We start from the raw sequence: 17,219 nt of genomic DNA, 5'->3' as shown, positions 1-17,219 counted from the left end.
TTCAAGATGTCTTGCATAATCCCCTTGAGCCTAACCCACTATATACGAGTGGCCAGGGGAATACAATTAAAACTACTCTGTCCTAGTAAGGCCCTACAGCCAGCGGGGTGTGAAGGTGTGCTCCCTCAATGAGACCTTCCTTCCAAGGCTGGTTGGTTCTGAGGAACACCATTCCTGTCACAGATACCAGTTCCTAGCTACCAAAGACCACACCTCATGCCAGTGGTTAAAAAGCAATCTTTATTTTACAAAATTAAAAACATAAATAATATTTACAAGCATTTTAAATACCAGCTTTAATACTTGACATTTTGTAATCATTTCAAATTCAGTTTCCCACAAGCTTTTAAAATGGAAGCCCACTCCAGTTTCGATGAGCTGCTGCCATCTATCTCTGCCTCCCAAAGAAGTTTCTGCTTTCTCAAAATTGTAGTTTCTATAGCCATTTAAAAAACAGTGTGCTCCTAAATGTAACCTTAAAAAAAAAATCATTGGCTTCTGAGCACAGCTGTGGGGATGGTTCCACAAGGTCTGGGATGAATTCCCTTGCTGCCCTGCTCACAAGTGATTCCTGTGACTTTCCAACCTCTTGACAGCTCAGACTTGCTATTTCCATTTATAAATAAATAAATGGAAGCTAAGAGAACACAGCTGATTGAGATCACCCTGCTGGGAACAAAACAGACTTGGAGCATGACCTCGTCTAGGGCAGTTCATCTGGAAAGGTGACTGGGGAGGCTCAGGTGCCACCTTACCACCACAAAAAGGAGACTCTGAGCTCTGCAGATTGCAGCAGAGCAGTCACTCACTGTCAGGACAGCCTGCTGGTGCAGCCCTACTTCTCAAGAACATACACCATGTTCCCTGGCAGCCTCAGCTCATCTGAGAATCTTCATCAGAGCAGCAAAGCCAAAAGAAAAAGAATGACAACACTTAAGAGTCATATACATTTTACTGGTTTGTTTCAGACATCCTGGAGGTTTAAAAAGGTGTCCATGGAGCCATGGATGCTGGTGGCAGGAGGCAGCAGAGGGGCGTGGGCATGAGGACAAGGAAGACTTGTTTACAAATTCAGAGCAAACCCCCTTCTGGATCTAAAATAAAGGCATCTTTAAACAGAAACCCAGAGTCTCTGCTCAGAGCAGATGCAGGTCAGTGGCTGGGGCGGATGGCACAGGCAGCATGGCGCACGTGCTATCACTGCTGGGGCAGTTGGCACAGGCTGCTAAGCACAGTGCACGTGCTATCACTGCTGCATGGTGTTGATCATGGCCAGGATGCTCATCTTCTCCTGGGCAGAGTCCACATCCTCATTCTGCTTCTGAGCCACTCCTGTGCCCAGGCCATAGAGGCGCCCACAGTACTTGGCATCATCAATACTGTCCTCAAAGAATAGCTGCAGAATAGGACAGAACCAGCTGAGAATGGGGCCAGGAGTCATGCCACCTCCCAGCTTCTTATGCCTTGACACTCAGCAGACTGGACACTAACTCAGCAATGACACCAAACATCTGCATAGGCTCTTCCTGCTCGTTTCTCTACATTGGGGCTCTGCTTCCGAAACAGACTTGGTATTCCTATGATTTGTCACTGCTGAACTGAGGCTTGCCAAGTCATTTAAACTCCGTTCCATTCATGGTTCCTTATTTATTTATTTATTTATTTATTTATTTATTTATTTATTTATTTATTTATTTATTGGGGGGGGGGTTTGAGACAGGGTTTCTCTGTGGTTTTGGAGCCTGTCCTGGAACTAGCTCTTGTAGACCAGGCTGGTCTCGAACCCACAGAGATCCGCCTGCCTCTGCCTCCCGAGTGCTGGGATTAAAGGCGTGCGCCACCACCGCCCGGCTGGTTCCTTATTTATAAAAGTCATGAAAGTCCAGATGGAAGTGGCGCACATGTAAGCCTAGCACCCGAGAGCTGAGGCAGAAAGTGACTGTTTTAGGAGATCATGGACAGTGAGCATTCAATAAGCAGCTCAACCTTAATATCACTGAACAGAAACTGCCAAGACCAATCACAAAATGTTGAGCACAGCCTGGCCAGAAGCACCACCTCTGCTAAGTATAACAGACATCTCCTTGGCATCACCAAGTGCGCCAGCTGGCAACCACCAACCTAATACACTTGTTACTATTTAGATGTAATATGTTCCTAGAAGTCCTTGTGTTGAAGGCTTAGCACCAATTTGTAGGGTTACTAGGAAATGGCAAAACCTTAAGGTGAAACTGAGTGGGGGTAAGTGAAGTCGGCAGGACCACCTCCCAGACTCAGCCTCTTCTCTGTTCCCAAGTCACCAGAAGATGAACAGACTTCCTGCCAGGCCCTAGCACTCTGATGCTCTAGCTCACCAAAGCAGACAGAGCCAGACAACCAGTGGCTAAAATCTCTCAAGTTGTAAACCAAAGTAAACTAGTCCTTTGAAGCTGATGGCCTCAGGGATTTTGTCAAAGCCACAGTAAAGTAGTTAAATAAACACCTCAACTCATTAATAGGGTTAAAAGCAGCAAAAAAGAAATATAATGCCAAGTGGTGGTGGCAACACCTTTAATCCCAGCACTTGGGAGGCAGAGGCAGGCGGATCTCTGTGAGTTCGAGACCAGCCTGGTCTACAAGACCTAGTTCCAGGATAGGCTTCGAAGTCACAGAGAGAAATCCTGTCTCGAAAAACCAAAAAAAGAGAGAGAGAGAAACAAACATACTAACCAGGCATGGCAGCTCATAGCTGTAATCCCAGTCTTTAGAAAACTGAGGCAAGGGGATAGCCATGGGTTCAAAGACAGGCATAAACCTTTAATTCCAGCACTCAAGAGGCAGAACAGTTAGATCTCTGTATAAGAGTTTAAATCCAGCCAGGGCTACACAATGAGACATGATAACCAAAACAATAAAAGAAAAATGTCAACAAAGTTGTAATTTTTTTCCTTGAGACTGGGTTTCTCTGTGTATCCCTGGCTGTCCTGGAACTCATTCTGTAGACCAGGCTGTCCTTGAACTCAAGAGATCCACCTGCCTTGGTCTCCTAAGCACTGGCTGAGATTAAAGGCATGCATCACAACTGCCTAGCTTTCACTATAATTTTTCAAAGCATGTTCTTTTTCTTCAAACATTTTAAAAGTTAAAGAGTAGATAAATAAACTCCAAGAGAAAGTTACTCCTCATTAGAGAAATAATCCTTGATCCAGTGGGTAGACTAATGAATAACATTCCTTCTGTAAAAAGCAGAAGATAAAGGAGAAGCTGCCTGAGAAGCTGCCTGGAAACTCAGGCCTCGCACTCGGGGGCTTCCACTGGAGCATTACCTCTTTCATCCTGAAGAAAGCCATCCCTGTCAGCAGGGAGTCTGAGCCTGCTTGGTGCTGCCTTCCAATCCTCTGCAGGTCCAGCTGGTCAGCCACCTCCTGAAGACCTCCCTAGAGCACAGAAAGCAGAGACGTCACACCAACACTCTTCTCCTGGACTCAAGTGAGTCTACTCGAGAGTCCAGTTCGCAGTACAACATGCTCAGTAGCCGTTTTTAGATCTTCACTCTCTTCTTCCCAAACAAAACACATGAATGTGCATGAAGAGATGAGATTTTCACAAGTCAGTTCTCTCCTACCACACAGGCTGCAGACATCAAACTCAGGTCCACCAGGTTGGCAGAGACACCTTCACCCACTGAGCCATCTCTTCAGGCCCAACCTCTTCAACTGTTTTTTGTTTTTTTTGGAGACAGGGTTTCTCTGTGTAGCCCTGGCTGTCTTAGAACTCACTCTGTATACCAGGCTGGCCTTGAACTCATAGAGATCAGCCTGCCTCTGCCTTCTGAATGTTGGGATTAAAGGGGTGCACCACCACTGTCTGGCCTTTTTGAACTTATGGGCTAGAGAGATGGCTCAGCAGTTAGGAGCACTGGTTGCATTTCAAGAGGTCCTGAATTCAGTTCCCAGCAACCATATGGTGACTCACAACCATCAATTATGAGATCTGGCATCCTCTTCTGGTCTGCAGGCAGATATACAGGCAGAACACTGTATACATAATAAATAAATAAATCTTAAAACCCCTCAAAGAATGTGGGACAGTGTAGGACAACTGTCATAACATACTGCACATGGCTTCCTGTCACCAACTACTTTGAGGTTCTCAGACCTAAGAGGAAAGCAGCCAGACTCAAGATGCAAGAAATAGGGCTCTGGGCTGGAGAGACAGCTCGGCGGGTAACTGCTCTTCCAGAGGACCAATTCCCAGCACCCACATGACAGTTCACGACTGTCTGTAAATCCAGTTCCAGGGGATCTGACACCGTCATACCAATGCACATAAGTTAAATAAATCATAAAAATATTCTTAAAAAAAAAAGAAGAAGAAGAAATAGGGCTCTTTTGGTGCCAAGTTCCAACAAAGGCAGCTACAAGAAGCCCTGTGCCGCTCAGCACAATCAGCACCCTCTTTAGAGAAGTACGGCAGGTCTCAAAAAAAGCTGAATATATCAGCAAAGCAAAACATGTCTTGAGTTTTAGGTTTGCTTGTTTTATTACAAATATTAAGGAGAATGTTGTTTATTACCTTAAGATTTTTGCAGCTCTTCATCAGGTATTTCACATCATAAATAGATGGGAAGAAAAGATTCAGGATGTGGAAAAACTCATGTTCTTCTTCTGGCAATCGAGAATCTGTAAGCAACTTTACCATGTAGCCAAAGTCATAACCACTGAGGGAAGAAGGAAGCAGGGGTCAGAGAGCAGCTCCAAACCAGCCTGAAACCACCTGAGGCTGGGGATTTGATTAATCTCAGCTTCCCATTCAGTAAGTACCTAGGGCAAGCTACTATGGGAAGCAAACAAGAGCCTGAGAGTTTGCGTGAATTTAATTCATCAAAACTCAAAGTAAGGCTTTAGGGGCCATAGAGAAGGATCAGCTAAAAGTAATCAGGAGGATCAGAGTTCAGATCCTAGCACCCATATCAGATAGCTCACAAATTCCTGTAAATTAAGCTCCAAAGGGTCAAAACACACACACACACACACACACACACACACATACACACACACCCCTTTAAAAACAAAAAACCGGGGCTGGAGAGATGGCTCAGTGGTCAAGAGCACTGCTTGCTCTTCCTAAAGGTCCTGAGTTCAAGTCCCAGCAACTGCATGGTGGCTCACAAACATCTGTAATAAGATCTGGTGCGTCTTCTGGCCTGCAGGCATACATGCAGACAGAATACTGAGAACACCGCATACTAAATAAATAAATAAATAAGCCAGCCAGCCAGTCAGCCACCAGGGTGGTGGTGGCATACAGACCTCTGTGAGTACCAGGCCAGCTTGATCTACAGAGTGAGTTCCAGGACAGGCTACAAAGCTACAGAGAAACCCTGTCTCAGGAGGGAAAAAAAAAAGAAAAAACCTCCAAGAGTATTGAAAGAATATCTGCCATTTGAAGACGTTAGGAAGGACAATCCACACCAGGCTGAAAACAGCCAAGCACACAGCAGACTCCATCCACCTATCCACCTGGAATACATCACGGAAGGATATGTAAAGCAAAACGTCTATATAGCCCCAATGTTCCCTTCACACTGGACACATGCGCACCAGCACCACCCCCAGCTTCACACTGCTGCTGCCGAAGTGCCAGTACAACTCCAATCCACAAGAATTCAGTTCCTCTCCAATCCAGCCAAAGTCAGCAGGCAGAAGCAGTGAAAGAAGAGACAGGTCATGGTGCCCAGGGACTGACCTGTGAAATGAAAGCCACTTGACGTTGTCACAGAGAACCACTCCTGAAGTCATGAGCAGCTCTGCGAAGTGCAGTGTGTCGATCCCTTCTTCCTCGTGCTTCTGGAACTGCAGCCCTGAGTTTGCAAGGAGGTCTATGGAATCCTGGGAGTACATATCCTCTCTGAAAAACAAGGCGTCAGTGTGAGCTGGTGGGTATGAGATAGAAGCAGGGGAAACACAGCATCCCCGAAGCACTCCACAAACCAGCACACACATTTCCTACAGAGGATCTACATCCTCTCACTTTGGATTGTTTTGTTGTTGTTGTTTTTAAATGAATGAATCAGAGTTGTAAGCCACCATGTGAGTGCTAGGTATCAAGTCCAGGTCTTCCAGAAGGCAGCCAGTGCCTTAACCATTAAGCCACCCTTCCAGCTCATTTTTTGTCTTTGTTTTCAATCTTTTTAAAAGATTTATTTATTTTACATATATGGGTGGGGTGTTTTGTTTTGTTTTTATTTTGGTTTTTTTTTTTTTTTTTTTTTTGGTTTTTCAAGATAGGGTTTCTCTGTGTAGTAGTCCTGGCTGTCCTGGAACTAGCTCTTGTGATCAGGCTGGCCTCGAACTCACAGAGATCCACCTGCCTCTGCCTCCCGAGTGCTGGGATTAAAGGCGTGCACCACCATGGCCCAGCCGTATATGGGTATTTTAACTGCATGTATGTTCGCATACCAGAAGAGGGCATTCAGACCTCCATTACAGACAGTTGCCATGCAGGGGCTGAGAATTGAACTCAACCTCTGGCAGAGTAGCTGGTACTCTTAAGCACTAAACCATCTATCCAGCCCCTTTTTTTAAATTTTTAATTATTCAAATTTTTATTCCTTTGTATCATTTAAAATAGAATTATATAAAACAAATGAAACAGAACTAAAACAAGTTTATTCTAAAAATAAATAAATAAGGTGGGCTGGAGAGGAGATTCAGTACATAAGAACTTTTGCAGAGGGACCATTCCCAACACCCACATAGTGGCTCACAACCATCTATAACACCAGTTCCAGGGGATCTGATGCCCTCTTCTGACTTCTGTGGACACCAGGCATATACATGATACATAGACATACATGCAAGCAAAATAGCGATATGCATAAAACAGAATTTAAAAATCTTAAAAAAATCTACTGTTGCAGAGTATTTGGTCACACTATGTAAAATGTGTCACTGTTTTATTCTGATTGGTTTAATAAAGAGCTGAACAAGCAATAGCTAGGCAGGAGAAGATGGGAGGGATTTCCAGGGAGAGAGAGGAACTCAGGTGCACAAGGAATTAGCCAGCAAGACACAGAGGGAGTTGGATGTACAGAATGGAGGAGAGGTAAAGAGTCACGTGGCAGAACGTAGATTAATAGAAACTGGTGAATTTAAAAGAGCTAGTGGGAGAAGCCTAAGCTAAGGCCAAGCTTTCATAACAAGTCTCTGTGTCGTCATTTGGGAGCTGGCAGCCCAAAGACAGTCTGACAAGAAAGACCAGCTATAATCTATTCAGAACTTTTGCCAGTTTTTTTTTTTGTTTTAAGGTAGGGAATTTGAGACAAGTTCCATCTATGTAGCCCTGGCTGTCCTGGAACTGATTATATAGACCAGGCTGGCCTTGAACCCACAGAGATCTGCCTGCCTCTGCCTCCTGAGTGTTGGGATTAAAGGTGTGCATCACGACAGCCTATCTTTTGCCAGTTTCTAACTGGGTTGTCTCTCTTCTGTGGTACTGGGGAATAAACCCCTGGGCCTCAAATATACTATTTGAGTACTGTTCCACTGAGCTACACAATAGCCTGGAATTTTTTTTTAGGCTAAGTTGCACAAGTTCTTTAAGGAAAACCAAGCTTCCCAGACATTGTGGTTTAGTTCCAGCACCTTTGGGACAGAGGCAGATTTCTGCAGGTTTGAGGCCAGCCTAGTCTACAGATCCAAAGCTATATAGAGATCCTGTCTTTAAAAAAAAAAAAGAAAGAAAGAAAAAAATGCCTCTTCTTAACTGTTCTAACACCTATGTATATTGAATGAAATAAAAATATAATTAATGTGTGGTAACACACACCTTTAATCCCAGCATTCTGGAGACAGAAACGGGTGGATTTTTATGAGTTCAAGTTCAGCCTGGTCTACATAGCAAGGTCCAGGACAGCCAGAGATACATAATAAAGACCCCCCCCCAAAAAAAAAGGAAAATAAAGCTTTGATAAATAAAACCTATGGCAATCGATTCAGTCCACTCAAATGCAGTCATCTAAGATAACACCGAGGGGTCTCTCAGACACTTACGTCAGGTTGAACTTGAAGTTGAACTGCCATGTGTTGATTCCAGAAGGGTACTCCCCTTTCTCATTTGTGAATGTAAGGCCCAGTTGAATGATTTTTAGAAGGTCAACATTGCACCGCAAAAGCTGATACTGGTAATCTATGGAGCTTCGAAATTCACCAATCGGTCGTACCACAACACCTGGAAACTCTGTGTCCTAGGAACAAAAGCCTCTCACCAGTAAGTCTCCCCAGAGTGGCTGCTGGACTAGCAACTCATGAGCAAAATTGCTCTTCATTTTCTAAAAGTCCCAAGATAAGCCCCCAAGGTCTGGAATACAACAGGACCTGGGACAGGTGACTTGGTAACTGAAGGGAAATGGGAAGTCAGGTAGAACCTTTTTTTAAAAAAATAATTTTTATTTCATGTGCATTGGTGTTTTGCCTACATATATGTCTGTGAGAGTGTCAGATCCCCTGGAACTGGAGTTTCAGACAGTTGTGAGCTGTCACATAGGTACGAGGAATTAAATGAGTCCTCTGGAAGAGCAACAAGTGCTCTCAACTGTTGAGCCATCCCTCCAAAGGAGTCTATCTATCTATCTATCTATCTATCTATCTATCTATCTATCTATCTATCTATAATTGGAGTTACAGTTGTGAGCTGCCATATGGGTGCTAAGAATTGAACCTGGGTCCTCTGGAAGAGCAGTCAGTGCTCTTAACCACTGAGCCATCTCTCCAGCTAAGAGCACCTAATATGAGTTAAATACAAATACAGCCAAGTTGGATATGATGGCTCACAGGACCTTTGCTCCTTCACATTAGTTTCTTTGTGTGACTTGAGAGAGCGGCATGGCTGCTGGCCTGCTATTCAGAGCTCTCATCAAGGACATATGCAGCCTTTCTTTTTCTTGAGTGACTGTCTCATTGCCGTGTACATATAAAACTCTTCCCTTATAAAGCCCAGACTGACCTAAACTTGCTGGTTGTGAACCCCTGATCTCCCCACAAGTGTCCTGAATCCCAAGTGTCGGGATTACAGGATCTTAGTCTGTTGGGAGAGCTTGTAAGGCTAATGCTTCTCACAGAGTAGTGAAAGCAGGATTTGTAGCCAGATAGTGGCAAGCAACAAGCCTGGAGTGGAACAGAGCCCCTGCTTGCTCAGGGGCTAGTTCAAGACAAGCCTTGCCTTAGCGAGGTCAGGCAGGAAAGTAAGCAACAGAGTACACCTCTTCCCACTTTACCCAGAAATGCCAGATCTGAATTTGCTATCTCCTGACTTTTGAGTGCCAAGCAAGAAAATATCTAAATATTTTGAGAACAGAAGCCAGACATGTTAGCACACGCCGGTAATCCCAGCACTTGTGAGATAGAGGCAGGAGGATCAGGAAGTCAAGTCATCCTCCAGATATATAGCAAGTTCAAGAGGAGCCTGTGTTACATGAAACCATGTCTCCAATTTTTTTTTTTAAATATTTATTTATTTATTAAGTATACAGTATTCCATCTGCTTGCATGCCTGCAGGCCAGAAGAAGGCACCAGACCTCATTACAGATGGTTGTGAGCCACCATGTGGTTGCTGGGAATTGAACTCAGGTCCTTTGGAAGAGCAGGCAGTGTTCTTAACCTCTGAGCCATTTCTCCAGCCCTCCAAATTAAATTAATAAATACCACACGGCCAAATCACATGTGTCAAGAGAGACACCTATGGGGCCGGGGCAGGCCAGATGCTACAGCACTTGTCCAGCACCACACATACAATGGGCACAATGGCGCAGACCTATGACCTCAGCTAAGAAGGCAGAAGCAGGAAGATCATCAGCACAGGTTCATTTCAAGGCCTGCCTGGACTACCTAGGGAGCACAGGGCTAGTCAGAGCTACCTATCCAGATCCTAAAATAAACAAAAATAAAAATATAAAAAGACTTTCAAACAGGAACGTTACAAAAACTTGTATCAGAGGTTATGCCCTCCTCAGAGACACTGGCTACCTTGATTGACAGAAGAAATGTGTATTTCCATCAGTCTAACCTACTCACCATGGCGATGTAGCTGTAGCTGAGAACAATCTCTCGGATCTTCCGCATCTCTTCCTCTAGATTGCTGGCCCACACCTCACAGATGACCTGGCTGTTTTCCACAAGTGCCGCAGGCATCCTGAAGGCGCCTCAGGAGCCACTGTGCATTAACTAGGGAAGCTAACACGCCTCCTCTCGCTGGATTTGATCGTCCACACTGGGTCCAATCTAGACTTAGAGATTTTGAAATCATGTAAGTTTACATATGGTCTAAGTCGCCAATAAAACAAACATTAAAACTGTATTTTAGACAGATACAGTGACACAGACATATGATCCTAACGCCCAAGAGGCCAAGGCAGAAGGGTGGGGAGTTTAAGACCAGTCTGACCTACCTACTGTACGTGCAGCACACAAAGGCCAGAAAGGGCATCAAATCCCTCAGAACTGTACTTAGAGATGGTTGTGAGGCACCATATATGGGTGCTGGGAACCAAACCTGGATCTTCCATGAGACCAGCAAATGCTCTTGGCTGCCTAGCCATCTCCGCAGCCCTGTGAGGCTAAGCACTAACTCCACTACAAGAACAGAGAGGTGGGGCTGGAGAAATGGCTAGCAGATGTGCACTAGTTACTACCGAGGATCCAGGTTCAGTTCCTAGGACCAGACTGGTAGTCTACATCCATCTATAATTCTAGTTCCAGGGAGTCTGATGCCCTCTTCTGGCCTCCACAGGCACCAAAGAGACACATGGTAAACACACATTCTGCAGGCAAAATTCATTCACATAAAGTAAAATATTTAAAAAAAAAAACTGAAGGTGGCAAGTAAAAATAATTCAAGCAGGAACTGGCTGATGATGTATACTACAGGACAGTATGAGTTCTGAATAATACTGTCACTACAGCAAATTAACACAGAGCTCGTGTTTCACAAAACAACCTCAGGCTTGATCAGGACGCCAAAACACATACATCCCATGACAAGGTGCCCTGGCATTAATTGAGAAGTTAAACACAAGTTAGAGGCCAGTGTAGCAATACAGGGAAACGCTGGGGTGGGGGTGTACACAATGGCATAAGAGCTTCTTTTAAATATTCTCTAAGATTTATTTTTATTATTTTATTTATCTGCATCTGTGCACCATATGTGTGCTTAGTGTCTGAGGAGGTGGTGAGCCTCTATGTGGTTGCTGGGAATTGAACCCGGGTCTTTCACAACAGTAAGAAGTGCCCTTAACCACTGACCTAACTCTCTTGCCCATAAAAGCTTTCTTTTAATGCAAACCCACTGAATGGATCCTCAACACAGTATGTTATGGTGGGTTCCAGTACACAAGGGCAAAACAATTCAGTAACAGTAAAGGAAATAGAGGGGTTTCTAAAGACCAGAACAAGGGAAATCTTTGTTTTCTACCTCAGAACTGACAGGTGCAGTAGAAACTCCAGAACAGAGTGAGGATCACTGTTCTGCTTTGTATTGTTTGGGTTGGGGTTTTTTTTGTTTTGTTTTGTTTTGTTTTTGAGACAGACAGTTCCCTGTGTAGTCCTGGCTCTCCTGGATCTCACTCTGTAGACCAGGCTGGCCTTGAACTCAGAGATCCACCTGCTTCTGCCTCCCAAGGCCTGGGATTAAAGGCATGCACCACCACCCAGTTGAGGATTGTTCCTCCTAATACTGTCTACTTTTCCTTTTAAAACCTTTCATTCAAGGCAGTCTACACTTCACAGATACTTCCTTGAAACTAAAAACTTACGTGACTGTGTGGTGGCTCACAACATACCTGTGGCAGCTACTTCTTAAAGGCGCATTTCTCCTATTTTCGCTCTGTCAATGAAGGCTTGCGAGTGAACGGAGGACAGGAAAGATGCACATTCACAATGAACTGCAGTAAATGTAACTTCCTGACAACTGAGAGGAGTTCCCCAGGTTGGCCCAAGTGTTACAGGCATGAGCCACCTCTGGCTGCTGCAGTCACTGTCCATGCCCAGTTACTGTGAAACAGGTGCCACGACCTTGCTCCCCCGTCACTGCCATAAACTACAGAAGGTAAGTGGGTGTCACTCCTGAACTTTTAAAAGATGTTTCCATGCTGGGCGGTGGTAGTGCACACCTTTAATCCCAACACTCGGGAGGCAGAGGCAGGCGGATCTCTGTGAGTTCGAGGCCAGCTTGGTCTATAAGAGCTAGTTCCAGGACAGGCACCAAAACTAGAGAAACCTTGTCTCAAAGAAAAAAAAAAAAAGATGTTTCCATTAAAGTAAAAGGGACACAGGCATAAAGAAACAAACTGCCTAAAGTTGTTTTAAAGGAAATTTGTTTCAGGATGCCACCCACTTCCAGAGTTACTGCTACATCATCTGGTAAAGGAGGACCACACAGGAGCAGCCACTGACAAAGACTCACAAGATATTCCTGCAGCAAACCTTTCTCTGGCAAATCTGTGAGAATATGAGCAGCAGACTCCAGCCCCGAAAGGCAGTGCTTTTCCTCTGATGAAGAACCAAGAGAAGAGTGCTAACCCATGGCTCGAGAAGCCAACCTGTGCTAAGGCACTGGAAGTTACAGACCAGCCTTGGCTTTGGAGCCTGTCATTCACAGAAAGAGCCACAGGGTTTCTTGGCACACAAGGGGATCACACAATGCATGTTTAACTGAGCAAGTGAACTTCCTGGACATAATGACTGCAGGGGAGATAAGAAACAGCAACCTAACACAGGCCAAGGCCTCCAATTTCCAGCCAGGAGCTCAGGCTCCAAGAAGCAGCAGACTTCTCTTTTCAGCTGCTCCCTCACATCTTGGAGCAGAACGCGTCTGTGCTTCCAAGTGCAGTTATTAGTATAACAGCCTTACAGGAACCTCATTACTGAAGTCACTATCAAAAGAGCAGTAATGGATTTCACAGCTCAAAGAAAAACTCACATACTAATCTGGATACACTCAGAAATAAGATGGCAATCCTGCACTCAGGAGGCTGAGGAAGGAGGATCACCACTAATTTGAGGCCAGCCAGGGATATAGAGGAAGACCCTGCTTTTATTTCAATGTATTTAGTTTCTTTGGAATAGGTTTCTCTATGTAGCCCTGGCTGTGCTAGAACTCACTCTGTGGAACAGACTGACCTTGAACTCAGAGATCCACCTGCTTCTGCCACCAAGTGCTAGGATTAAAGGCATGCACCACCACAACTGGCTGAGAGTTTTTAAAAGAAAACGAAACAAAACAGAGAAGCTTGGTGGTAAAGGCATTTCCTGATAAGCCTAATAAGTTTGAGCCCCAGACTCACTCAATGAAAGAACTTAACCCTCAAGTTATCACGACTTGGCACGTGTATACACACAATTATTATTTGCAACATATAATAATATAACATCAATATTATAATAATAATATACTTAAAGGGAAACATATAATAATAACAACAATATAATAGCTTAGAAAAGAATGGGGCTGGAGTGATGGTTTAGCACTTGGGGTTCTTTCAGAAGACCAGAGTTTGGTTTGTAGCGCTTATGTGGGTCGACTCGTAACTCTCTAGCTCCAGAGAATGTTGACACCTCTTCTGCCTACTTTTGACACCAACACACATGTGACATCCAAAAGAGACACACTTAAATAAAATTAATCTCTAAAAAATATATCCTTCAAAATTCCTTAGGGGGGGTCGGAGGTTGAGTCTGCGTTCTTTTTTTTATTTAAAAAAAAAGATTTTTTTAAAGATATTTTATATGTATTTTGCCTGCATGCACTGATATATACACTATATGCATGCCTGGTGTGATGGATCCCCTACCTGGAGTTACAGACAGCCGTGAGCAGCCATGTGGGTCCTGGGAATCGAACTCAGATCCTCTAGAGGAGTAGCAAGTGCTGTTAACCGCAGAGTCCTCTCTCCAGCCCAGCTTGCATTCTTCTTTAATATTTTGTTTTTCTTTCTTTTACTTCCGGGTATGTAGAAGGGGTGTTATGTGCATGAGTGCAAGTGCTGGCAGGGCCCAGAAGAGAGCACAGGATCCCCTGAAGCTACAGTTATAGGTGGTCCTGACCCACTTCATGTGGGTGCTGGGCACCGAACCCCGTCCTCTGCATGAGCAGAATGAGCTTTTAACAGCTGAGCGATTTCTCCAGTCCCAACCCCTTTACATAATGTTAGCCTCACTAAAACTTGATCCCCCACACCAACTACATCTGAAACTGAAAAAGGGGAAAAGTGTTCACATAAAGACAGACAGACAGACAGACACACATCCCTCCCTCTGCCTTGTGCAGGCTGCAGAGCAATCTGTTTAGACCGCTTTTAATTATCCAAACTTCGGAGCAGAGCTAAGGTGAGCTAAGAAGAGCAAGTACTGCGAAAGCCAGAAACATGCTCTCCCTGCCGGCAGTACAGACCGTTGAGCTCAGTGTCTCCTGCTCGTCCGGTTCTGCTTTCGCCAGAACGTCAGGGAAACAATAAGCTTCACTTCCCTGTTTCAGAACCTTAAACAAAGAACTTTGCCGTGCAAGACGAACGCAGGAGGAAGCAGCGGCCCGTTAGAAGAAATGGCAACAGGTCCCCTCCGGAGCGTTCCAGGCCACATCCCTGTACTCAGCCGGAGCCCCAAGCAGCTTGCTGGCTCTCCCAGGGTGGCCCTACCAGGCAAAGCTGCAGCGCCCCGAGATCCCAGCAGGGCGGCCTCCAGCCTGCCCCACCACTCCTGAAGGCCTGCAAGCTGGACTCCGGGGACCCGAAGCGCTGTGGCCTCTGCGCCTCAGTGTTCCCGTGTGTAGGATGGGTCGCCACAGAGGCACTTCCGCCCCACGCTCCTACCCTGAACAACCCAGCCCGCTTACCCTGGCAGGCTGCCCCGCCGAGCGCGGGCTGGCGGCCGAGTCCGGGCAGCAGCGGCCCTTGACACGAAGTTCTCTTCCCTCTTGCCCCGGATCCGCTCGAGGAACCCAGCGAGCCAGTGAGACGCGAGCCCCGGCGCCCAGAAAGGCCGACGATGTGCACCAACCCAGAGGACTGCGCCGCTCTACCCTTCGGGCCTCCCGACTCGCCTACTCTCCCGCGTCACTCCAGGCGGGCACGCGCCCGCCCGGCCCCGCCCCGCCTCTCTGCGCAGGCGCAGGATGAGGGGGCTGGGCGGGGTCGGAGGACGCGTGCGCAGAATAAGGTGGGCCATGCACAAGCGCAGGCCCGTCCGTGCCTAATTCTTTACGACCGCTGCTGGGCTTTGGGGTACCCTGAGTCGCGCCGCGGAGGGAGACGGAATCTAAACCTGGCTCCGAGGGCATGGCTCATCTGGGGGTGTCCTGACACCGATTGTCGCGCCCTGGATTCCTCATTCACAGAACATCCACCCATGGAACCCCTTCTGGGAAACCATTAGATGGCGATGGGGGAGCATCACCAAACTTAGTCCTGAATGAGGTCAGCTGAGCACGGTCTCCCAGAACCTGACTGGAGCATTGCCATGGCAACCGGACGGCCTATACAGTGCAGCATTCAGGCCTGTGCAGTCGGCTCACAGCGCGGCGGGCAAGTGCAGAGCGCCCGGCAGCCACTGTCCTGCTGGGGACAGGGCTCGGCTGGCAGCGAGGCCAAGCTGGGATGCACCGTCGCCTCGTGCTCTCCCAAGAGGCAAAAAGACTAAGGCCTCGCGGGCGCCCCGCTCCTTCCCCGGGAGGGACTGGGGAGCCTAGTGCGGCTTCAGCCCCCATCCCTGGTGCTTCCTCTTCAAGGGGCTGTAGGTAAGCATACAGCAGGTGTCCCCTTCTGACATCCCATCTCCTAGTCACTCTACCCTTATCATTTTAATTCCAAAATATGTCTTCCTGGCTAAATAAGAGCTGGCCTTTCAAACGGGATTGCCAAAATCTATTTTCCAGAGAAGTGAAATCCCACGGCCTGCCTTCGGAGTAGAAATGCCAAGGGCAGTTCTGAGCCCCAGCCTTCGCTTCTTCTCCTCTCCAGATCTGTAAAATAGAGACAGGGCTTTCAAAGTTGTGATGAGGGTGAAAGCTTAGATAAAGCATCAACAGTGGCACCACAGAGAGGTGTGAGCAGCTAGCAACTGTAGCTGCCGTGGATTCTCTGCAACAATGTTGATGGCATTTGCTGCACGGCCAGCCCTGTTCGAGGTGTCGGCTTGTCTAGGCTGGCTAGACATTGCCTTCCCTCAGTCAGTTCACGTAGTGGGGGCTGCACTCTGTTCACCTACTTGTAATTCGATTCAGGAAGGGGTGGACCTATCATGTGCTAGTCATGTGAGGAGCAACCTTTGAAATTCTTGGAATTTTTTTTTTCTTGCCACCAATAGGCCTGGTGTGCACTGAAAGCGATCAACAGGAAACACCTGGTTCCCCACACGCACCCACTTCACCTAGAGCTTCTCGCGCAGAACACGATTGTATTTCAGGAGGCAGTGGAATGGACTTCCTACACTATAAACAATGGCTTTCAAACTGCAAACGAGAGAAAGTAAGGTTTAAACACACTTCCACTGGAAAGCATAGTTTTGAAAATACAGAGAAACAGTGGTTATAGCATGGATCTTTTTTGTTTGTTTTTGTTTTTTTGAGACAGAATTTCTCCGTGTAGCTTTGGAGTATGTCCTGGAACATGCTCTATAGACCACTCTGGCCTCGAACTCACAGGGATCCGCCTGCCTCTGCCTCATGGGTGCTGGGATTAACCACCACTAACATGGATGTTCTTAAGAGCAGATGATAGCTCTCCATGGCCAGCCTGGCTTCCTGTTACCCCAGTTCTAAACAAAGATATGCACTTCTAAAAAAATGTACACTAAGTGTAAGAAAATAAAATCTAAACTACATTTGAGCATGAAGTACTTTGAATATAAACTAACACCTCCAGGTTAGGACTTAGTTTCTGTGCCCACATTATAAAACCTGACATGCCGGGTGGTGGTGGCACACGCCTTTAATCCCAGCACTCAGGAGGTAGAGGCAGGCAGATCTCTGGGAGTTCGAGGCCAGCCTGGTCCTATAAGAGCTAGTTCCGGGACAGGCACCAAAGCTACAGAGAAACCCTGTCTCGAAAAAAACAACAAAAAAAACCCTGACATGCTATAAGCCTATGCATTGCTTTCTGCCCCTTTGAGTCTGTCGCTTTATATTAATCTGCCCTCCATTACAGCCAGTACCTAGAAACTGGTTTTGGCCACAAGGTAGCTAAAGAATG

The 17,219-nt window shown here is 46.2% G+C and overlaps 1 protein-coding gene across 5 annotated transcripts; it reads right to left on the bottom strand.

Annotated features, from left to right (window-relative positions):
- Nucleotides 1–219: 219 nt before the first annotated feature.
- Cnot8 (CCR4-NOT transcription complex subunit 8) lies at nt 220–15,080 on the bottom strand. 5 transcript variants are annotated; one of them, XM_057775978.1, is made up of 8 exons: nt 14,867–15,080; nt 13,827–14,116; nt 10,054–10,260; nt 8,034–8,227; nt 5,728–5,889; nt 4,555–4,699; nt 3,306–3,416; nt 220–1,396 (listed from the first exon to the last, which is right to left on the bottom strand). In XM_057775978.1, the coding sequence occupies exons 3-8, from the start codon at nt 10,168–10,170 to the stop codon at nt 1,247–1,249; spliced, it is 879 nt and encodes a 292-aa protein (XP_057631961.1). In that variant the 5' UTR covers nt 10,171–10,260; nt 13,827–14,116; nt 14,867–15,080; the 3' UTR covers nt 220–1,246. The 5 variants fall into 5 exon arrangements, with proteins under 5 accessions (XP_057631961.1, XP_057631962.1, XP_057631963.1 ...); XM_057775979.1 differs by lacking the exon at nt 13,827–14,116 and adding an exon at nt 11,817–11,873; XM_057775980.1 differs by lacking the exon at nt 13,827–14,116 and having other exon boundaries at nt 220–1,183; nt 1,233–1,396.
- Between the last annotated feature and the right edge of the window lie 2,139 nt (nt 15,081–17,219).

Source organism: Chionomys nivalis, chromosome 7, assembly GCF_950005125.1.
Source record: "Chionomys nivalis chromosome 7, mChiNiv1.1, whole genome shotgun sequence".
NCBI classification, from domain to species: domain Eukaryota; kingdom Metazoa; phylum Chordata; class Mammalia; order Rodentia; family Cricetidae; genus Chionomys; species Chionomys nivalis.
Note: the sequence above shows the minus strand (reverse complement) of the source record. Positions and strands in the feature narration are given on the sequence as shown.

Bases quoted from the DNA above. Each gene is read 5' to 3' on its own strand.
- Cnot8 (XM_057775978.1), bottom strand. From the start codon at position 10,170: ATGCCTGCGGCACTTGTGGAAAACAGCCAGGTCATCTGTGAGGTGTGG. The intron at 8,228-10,053 runs GTGAGTAGGTTA...TTTTGTTCCTAG, and splicing joins GCTACAGCTACATCGCCATG to GACACAGAGTTTCCAGGTGT. The intron at 5,890-8,033 runs GTAAGTGTCTGA...CTTGTTTTTCAG, and splicing joins AACTTCAAGTTCAACCTGAC to AGAGGATATGTACTCCCAGG.